At 39.3% G+C, this 9107-nt stretch overlaps 1 protein-coding gene across 1 annotated transcript in view; it reads right to left on the bottom strand.

Moving 5' to 3' along the window:
• The window catches only part of LOC113096423 (uncharacterized), a 15220-nt gene extending 6664 nt beyond the window's left edge, over window positions 1-8556 (bottom strand). The window contains exons 1-3 of the mRNA XM_026261807.1: window positions 8520-8556; window positions 8287-8322; window positions 7867-8116 (exon numbers count right to left, since the gene is read on the bottom strand). Of these exons, the coding sequence (XP_026117592.1) occupies window positions 7867-8116; window positions 8287-8322; window positions 8520-8556 (323 nt within the window). The remainder of the gene's footprint in view (window positions 1-7866; window positions 8117-8286; window positions 8323-8519) is intronic.
• Between the last annotated feature and the right edge of the window lie 551 nt (window positions 8557-9107).

The following is a 9107-nucleotide window of genomic DNA, read 5'->3' as shown; positions in this document are numbered from 1 at the left end:
ATTACCTCTTATACAAAAAGTAAAAGAAGAGTTGCAGCGCATGGAAGAAAACGGAGTCATAGAGAAAGTAACAGACCCTACAGACTGGTGCGCACCTATGGTTCCAGTATCAAATGGAAAGGTACGAATCTGTGTGGATCTGAAAAAAATTTAATGAAGCCGTTTAAAGGGAAATATATGTTCTGCCAACTGCAGAGGAGATAATCGCAAAACTTAGTGGTGCAACAGTCTTCTCATCTTTAGATGCTGCCTCTGGGTTTTGGCAGATATCCTTACACCCAGAAAGCAGCAAATTGACCACATTCATAACACCATTCGGAAGGTACTCCTTTAAAAGTCTTCCTTTTGGCATTTCAAGCGCCCCTGAAATATTTCAGTGGAAGATGGCAGAAACTCTCCTAGGGCTTGAAGGAGTATCTGTGTATATGGATGATATACTGGTGTATGGAGACACCATGGTACAGCATGACTTACCAAAGTATTGGAGAGAATTGATAGTGCTGGCTTAAAGCTAAACCGTGAAAAGTGTCTGCTGAGACAGCAACAACTTCACTTTCTTGGTCACTTGATCGACAAGTCAGGCATGAGACCCGATCCTGAGAAAGTCAGAGCAATCCGTGAACTCTCACCGCCACACAATGTTCAGGAACTAAAACGTATACTTGGAATGTTTAATTACCTAGGCAAATACATTCCAAATCTTTTGACTGAAGGCAGACCACTATATGAACTTTTGAGGTCAACAGTGGTATGGACTTGGGCCCATCCTCAGGAAGCAGTATTCCAGCGCATAAAAGACATCCTTTCCACTTCTCCAGTTTTGTCATTCTACAGTGTGTCTCTACCCACTGCTGTTTCAGCTGACGCTAGCAGTTATGGCATAGGTGGTGTGTTACTGCAGCTGCACAATGGAAACTGGAAATCGGTGGCATATTGCTCACGCAGTTTGTCTGAGGCTGAGACCAGATACGCCCAGATTGAGAAAGAATGTCTGGCGGGCGTCTGGGCTTGTGAAAAATTTGAAAAGAAAATTGGCCTTGAAAACTTCAAATTAGTAACAGATCACAAACCATTAGTACCACTTATTGGACTTGGACAATGTTCCGCTGCGTTGTCAGAGACTACTCATGAGGCTGATGAGATTTAAACTGACTGCTGAATATGCTCCAGGGAAAACTTTGTTGGTGGCTGATACACTATCACGGAGTCCGTTAGCATATAAGGAAAATGACCTCAACACACACTCTGATGTGGTGTGTTACATTGATGCTGTTGCTGAAGGCATGCCCGCAAGCCCTTCAAAACTTGAACCCATTCAGGCTGCTACAATGGCCGATAACAACTTCTAAATTGTTCGGAAGTATATCCAGTCAGGATGGCCAGATTATGTTGACAACATCCCAGTGGCAGTTCGACAGTTTCTCCCTTTCAAGAATGAGCTGTCTGAGCACAATGGAATACTGACAAGAGGAAGCCGTATGTTAATTATAGATTTCTTAAGAGCCTATATTTTAAACAGAATACATGATGGGCATCAAGGTCTGACGAAGTGTAGGGAGCTGGCCAGTACATCTGTGTGGTGGCCGGGCATTTCATCTCAAATCAAACAAAAGGTACAGTCCTGTCAGATATGCATAGAGATGAAACGGACAGAGCAAAAAGAGCCCCTCATCTCGACACCCCTTCCAGATAGGCCTTGGAAAAGGCTAGCTATTGATCTGTGTGAACACAACAAACATGCTTATCTGGTTGTGTCTGACTATTTTTCTCGATTTCTTGAGATTCTTCACATGCCAACAACTACCACCTCAGAAGTAGTGTTAAAACTGAAAGCACTATTTGCCAGGTTTGGCTGCCCTGATGAAATAGTTTCAGACAACGGTCGGCAATTTGGGAGCAGTGAGTTCCAGAAATTTGCAAAAGAATTTGACTTTCTGCACATCACATCTAGTCCACACCATGCTCAAGGAAATGGACATGCAGAGAGAGCAGTGCAGATTGCAAAGAAAATTTTGCAACAGACAGATCCTCTTCTGGCTCTGATGCGAACCGGCTGAACTACTTATGGGCAGGAAGATTAAAACAACTCTTCCAATGCTTGAGACACATCTTCAGCCACGGTGGCCAAATCTGAAAGATGTAAAGAGAAAAGACTCCATGGAAAAGCAAAAGCAAGCTTTCTACTTTAATCGTCACCATGGAGCTAAACCCCTACCATTGTTGAGGACTGGTGATGCCGTACTCACTAAGTTAGACCATCAAAAGTCTTGGGGGACAGCTGCTGTGGTCACAGGCATGAGTACAACTCCTCGATCCTTCACTATTGAGACACATCAAGGGATAACTCTGCGGCGTAACCGTCGTCACTTGCAGCTCATCCCTGATTCAGCTGGAGGAACTCAAACTCTGGTCCAAAAAGAACAATCATGTGAACAGCAGCCTGAGTCTACTTTGAACACTGGGAAAACTTTCTCTCAGGCCCCAAACACAAAAACTGAACCGCTGATGACTAGATCTGGCAGAATAAGCAAACCAGTGAATAGATTAGATTTGTGAGAAAAAGGGAAGAAGATAGAAGGAATATATGCTAGTCATATTTTGTTTAATAGAGATTAGAAAAATTTCATTCAATGTGGTTGGGATAAGCAAAATTAGAAAATAAGTTTTGTTTTGTTTTGTTTAATGTTGTTGAAAATTTCATAATACTAACAAAGAATATTTAAGGCAGTTCAGAAGAAAAAACTAAAAAGGGGAGATGTAATGTGTGTGTTGCTTTAAGAAAACATGATTATGTTGTTGTTCCAAGAGGTAGTTTGGGCACATGTTGAGTTCATGACTGGAGTCGAGAATAAAAGGATTATGTTGTCCTGTTAAGACCAGTGTCTTAAAGAAATAAAAAAATGCCAGCGAATGAACATAGTAGTATCAGTATTGAAGGAGAAGTGATGGATTTTCGTTTTTTTTTTTTTTTTTTTTTTTTTTTGCCCTGCAACTCACTTGAAGAAGGAATGGAAACATCATACACTATGTAACAATCCTTAATTGAAGAAATGTGGCAAAATATCTCAAGAGAGAACCTCATATTATTAAATTCAAAAGTGCTTTCCATATTTGGGTCAAAATAGGCTACATTTGTGAACGCACATTTTCAGAAATGTTCTGAAATGTGAAGAAGCTCATTGTTACTCGAACCTGTGCAATCCGTCAATAAAAGAATATATAGTACCTGCTTTCCTTACATTCACTCACTTTAGTGCCCTCCGAACCTTGTCCTCCGACACGGTGATCATATGATGATCGCTGATCTGACTGCTGCTTCCTGACATGCTAATCGGCAAACTCGTGCTGCTTAGATTGCTTTCAAAGCGGCCGTAGTAAGTGTTTAGCTCATCAGCCAGTGATGGATCTGCTCTCACCTCTCCAGAGGATTTATTTCCAAAAGCACAGAGGGTCCTTAGTCCTTGCCACATGCGTCGGGAGTCATTTAGCTGGAAATGTGACTCTATGCATTCCCTGTGTCTGTGTTTGGAGGCTCTTACTGCGCGTCGGAGAGCATAGCACGATGCTTTGTACTCGCTCATGTTACCCAACAGAAGACCGGTGTTGTAAGCAGCAGTGTATTTGTTTATTGCTGCACAGACTGTTCTGTCCACCCACTGTTTCTGATTAGAGAAGGTCCTTATAGTTATTGTATCTGGAGCTTGTTAGGCTAGCTTGTTTACAAAGCAGCTTAATGCTACATCCGTGAACTCACTGACGTCAGATGAACTTGCATGAAACATGTCCCAGTCTACGTCATCAAGAGCCGCCTGTAGCATGGCTTCTCAGTGGGTGGACCATCGCGTCACCACCCTCTGCACCGGGGGGTCTTGAACGAGCCGTTGTTTATATTCCGGTTTGAGGAAAATGGCGGCATGGTCCGATTTCCCAAAAGCCAGTTGTGAGCGTGCTTTGTAGGCGTTCTTAAACTGAGTGTAGCAATGATCCAGTGTATTCGGTCCTCTGGTTGGACAGGATACATGTTGATAAAAATTAGGCATAACTTGCCTGATGTTGGCTTTGTTAAAGTCCCCTGCATGATAATAGCAGTGTCAGGATGTTTGTTGATGTAGCCGCTAAAGCACATCGTGAAGCTCAGACAAAGCCAAACCGGTGTCTGCTTGTGGTGGGATAAAAAAAAGCAGTAACGGTGATCGATGAAAACTCCCGGGGCAGATAGAATGGGCGGCAGATAATGGATAGATGTTCCTGATGAGGCAAGCAGGAGCACGACAGAGTGGAGATATTCCTGGAGCCACACCAATTCTTATTAATCATGAAACACACTCCTACACCTTTGGATTTGCCAGCCTCGGCTCTCCTGTCCATCAGGCTGTCCTGCCCAAAACAGTTTTCAGACGGCATTACAGCAGCGTCCTGGACCAAGGGCGTGAGCCATGTTTCCAACAAACAAAGAATGTTACAGTCCCTATTGTCTCGTTGGAAACTTATCCTGGCTCTAAGATTGTCCATCTTATTCTCCAGAGACTGGACATTGGCGAGCAGAATGCTCGGTAGAGGAGGACTGTGAGCTCTTTTTCTCAGTCTGTTGTGAATCCCAGCGCATTTCCTGTGGTGTTTCTTGATCCGTCGCCTTGGGTGGTTATTCAGATGGCCATTGTTCATCTCGGCATTCCGGAGAATCTCAGATGGCAACGATGGAGTTTTCTCAAGAGTGTCATGACGAGGGGTGAGCGGATTGTTTCTGAATGGCAGTTTGCTATTTTGTGTTCATGTAGTACAAAGAAATTTGAATTTATATTTTCAGCCATTTTGACAGCCCTAGATGGCAATAGTATTTGATTATGTGATTTCTGCCAGCTATTATAGTTTGTTTAGGGTTAAGATTTACCCTGTCATTTTCAGATTAACGTTGAAAATATTTGTTATTTGTTATTTTTGTTTTCCGTTAGAAAAAAAAGTAAATAAATAACTTTTGTAGCTTTAAAGATTCACATATATTAAATTTGTTTTATTGATTTTTTTTTTTTTTTTTTTTTCAGTTTCTGTATATTTCCTACTTGTAAAGGGCACAGGGATAACTATGTGAAGATTAATTAAGTTCACTTAAATTAGAAGTTGTCATTTTTAAAGTCAAATAAATATTAAAATTTGATAGCTTACAATTAAATTGTAATGTTGAATGGCTGGTCAATGGTAAAATATCAGAAGATCTCCTAGAGACATCAGTATTGTTATCAGTGATACTCAAATTTAGTCATAAAAAAGATGTCATTAAACAAATATTAAACATATAATGTATGTGTTGTTTCTCTATTAATTTGAAGATTGAATGTGAAATTGCAAAAACAATAAAAATAAATTTAAAAATGTTAATGTTATGTAGGATTCATCAGCATTTCAGAATTTTTTTATTTTTTATTTTTATCTTTGACAGAATATATATATATATATATATATATATATATATATATATAGGTTACCAAAAAAGTCATAAATATTTTTAATGATATTCGGGTCGCGGTCGGTCTGGTTGTTTGAAATAATAATGCCAATTAAACCTTTGTAATTTATATAGTACTAGACACAATTTCGAAATACATAGGCCTACACTTTATTGGCTGAATAACTGGCGCGAATAGAGTGACCATCTTTCCCGCTTTACGTTGTACTTTGTCCCGCCTCACGCAAGCTGAGCATCTGTCCCACTTTTATATTCGACCCTGCCTAATAAATAGAGCTATACGTCCATAGGCGTACTGTTTCTTATGTCCAATAGTTCAGAGGAGAGCAATATATCCATTAATAACTCACTCTTATGCTGTTCCAAACATGTAAGACCTCCTTTTATCTTCGGAACACAGTTTAAGATATTTTAGATTTAGTCCGAGAGCTCTCAGTCCCTCCATTGAAACTGTGTGTACGGTATACTGTCCATGTCCAGAAAGGTAAGAAAAACATCATCTAAGTAGTCCGTGTGACATCAGAGGGTCCGTTGGAATTTTTTGAAGCATCGAAAATACATTTTGGTCCAAAAATGGCAAAAACTACGGCTTTATTCAGCATTTTCTTCTCTGTTGTGCTGTCTGTCTGTTGTGAGAGAGAGTTCAAATCAAAGCAGCTGGATATCCGGTTCGTGAACGAATCATTCAGTTCACCAAATCAAACTGAATCGTTTTAAACGATTCGCATCTCTATGACTTAAGATGTTCACTTTTTTAATGTGGCTGACACTCCCTCTGAGTTCAAACAAACCAATATCCCGGAGTAATTCATGTACTCAGACAGTACACTGACTGAACTGCTGTGAAGAGAGAACTGAAGATGAACACCGAGCCGAGCCAGATAACGAACAATAGACTGACTCAGAGGGAGTGTCAGCCGCATTAAAAAAGTGAACAGCTTAAGTCATTTGTGGATTAATGCGTATTAGAGATGCGAACCGTTTAAAACGATTCAGTTCGATTTGGTGAACTGAATGATTCGTTCGCGAACCGGATATCCAGACTGCTTTGATTTGAACTCTCTCTCACAACAGACACGGAAGAGAAGACAATGCTGAATAAAGTCGTCGTTTTTGCCATTTTTGGACCAAAATGTATTTATTTTGATGATGTTTTTCTTACCTTTCTGGACATGGACAGAATACAGTACACACAGTTTCAATGGAGGGACTGAGAGCTCTTGGACTAAATCTAAAATATCTTAAACTGTGTTCCGAAGATAAAAGGAGGTCTTACATGTTTGGAACAACATGAGGGTGAGTTATTAATGACATAATTTTCATTTTTGGATGAACTAACCCTTTCGTGGCCACGAAAAAGAGAAGATGCACTTTTAATAGCAAATGGACTGCAGCATAGGCTTGGTTAAGACCTGTGGATGGCGAAGCAGAAGGAGCTTTTTGCATTTTATGCAAAAACAGTTTTTCTGTGGGACATGGTGGAGAATATGACGTAAAGAAATATGGTGCATGTAAGTAACTTACCACAGAAAAAAAGCACATCATTAAGAAACATGCTAATCAGTGCAATTGTTTTTTAATAAACCAAATGATCCACAGGTTGCCAAAGTTTCAGCAGCAGAAGTGACGAGCATTTATCATGCCGTACATTACACACATTGTAAAAAGTTAGCCCAAGTCATTTTTCCAGATTCTGATATAGCTAAGAAAAAAGCTGTAGAAACTTTGGGTGATATTTTGGGTCAGGTAGTGTCTTAATCTTTTAGTCGATGGGTTTAAAAATAAATATAGGCAATATATTAAAGAAAGCTTGAAATGTCTACTTTTAAACGAAAATATTCAGAGCAAAATAAATAGGCTACTCTCTGATTATGTAATTCATATGAAATGTGCATTTCCCTCTGCCGTTCTTGGCGAGTCCGCCTTGACAACTTCATCTTTGCTGAGACACAGAAAACAGCAGTTTATTACTAAACAATTGAATGTCTCCTTGCTAACTTAGAAATATTCATAATCATTGCTTTAACCGGTTCTTCGTGGCAAGCCTTATGTGTGCGGTCATAATGCTTATTATGCTGTAAGCTATAGCCTATTTAAGTAATTAAATTCATATAAAGGGGCGACGCATTTAGTACTTAAAAAAAAATGCGGGTCAGGAAGCGGGTCGGGTACAATATTTTCTTTTTCTTTTTTTGCGGTCCGAGTTGCGGGCGGGTTAGTTGAAAACATCAGTCCGGTAAGGGTTGTTTATACATTGACCCACGCATCACTGATGTGCACCCCTCGAAAGCCTGAAAGCACAGAGGCCCCCTGCTCCCCACATAACAAATCCCCTGTATGTGTATGAAGCTACTGACCGACTGACCATAATCTGAATATAAGAATACATCAGAGAGACTCACACTGGATTGCTGGAAACATTTGAAGAAACATTTCCAACCCGAATCTCTGCTCCGTTTACACAGCAGTCGGGTACGTCAGTGATGGTTACTCTGTTCACGCTGTACGTCTTCATCAGATCCAGTCTCCACCATGGGTCACTTTCCCACATAGTACTGCTACAGGTGGAGATCCACCCATCCAGAGCTTTTTCGGCATACCAGTCATAATATAATGTTGACTGATTGGCTGTTCCCCATGTTGCTACATTCACTGGAATTATTCAAAGGAAAACCTTATTTACAACTACAATTATTTCTTTTTTTTTACAATTATTTATAGCCCTGCTGGGCTTTTTAAATCCATGAGTGTCTGAAAATGTTTCACAGCAGTACAAACTCGCTAACAAAAGATAAAATAGTGTGTAATTCACAAATTCTCACCTTCTTTTTCTGCCTTCGTTTGAACTAAGAAAAAGCCTTAAAATGAGAAACACAGAATGATGATTAGGATTTTGCAACTAAAATTGATTTTTTTTTTTTTTTTTTGATAAAAAGTATATTGTTTAAGGGTATTTGTAAAAACATTAAAAAAGAGCAACATATTCAGTTATAATTGAGGGGTCTTCTGTTAAGTGAAAGTCATTAAGATATTAAACAGATTGTGTTTTACTTACCCAGTAAAAAACACAGACTCTTGTAGAAATCCCTCATGTTCATTTCAGGAGGTTTGTGATTCTTTCTGCTTTCATTTGAGGAAGTTTGAATGAATGTTGTTCCTGGGAGAAACAAGTTAGTTTAATTTTATATCAGAGTCACATGATACTGTTTCCCCTCCCACTTTTCTCTCTGAATGGTGCTGGAATTTTTTTTACACACACACACACACACGCGCGCGCAACAAAACTAGTTAACACTTTTTCACTGAAAATAATAACTTTAATGATAACTTGCATCTTCAATTTTTATTGATTAATGATATCAAAATGTCAGTACTATTGAGATTGTGGTGGACACTTTTATCTGAAGCAAGTCAAAGGATGAAGTTCATGTTGACATGCTAACATTGAATATTACGTGTAAACAGCAATAGCAAAATCCACCAAACAGTTTGTCAGCTGTCCTCTCCTGAGAGAAAACTGAGGGACAATCTTCCTGAAATACATTAGAATTTATTTGTGTATTCAAATTCAGTGGTACCGCATTTTTACTTTAACTGTGTTATTTTATTTATTTTTGTACTTTAACTGTGTTAAACATGTTAT

Source organism: Carassius auratus, unplaced genomic scaffold, assembly GCF_003368295.1.
Source record: "Carassius auratus strain Wakin unplaced genomic scaffold, ASM336829v1 scaf_tig00215914, whole genome shotgun sequence".
NCBI classification, from domain to species: domain Eukaryota; kingdom Metazoa; phylum Chordata; class Actinopteri; order Cypriniformes; family Cyprinidae; genus Carassius; species Carassius auratus.
The sequence above is the reverse complement of the archived record's forward strand: the minus strand, read 5'-3'. Positions and strand labels throughout refer to the sequence as shown.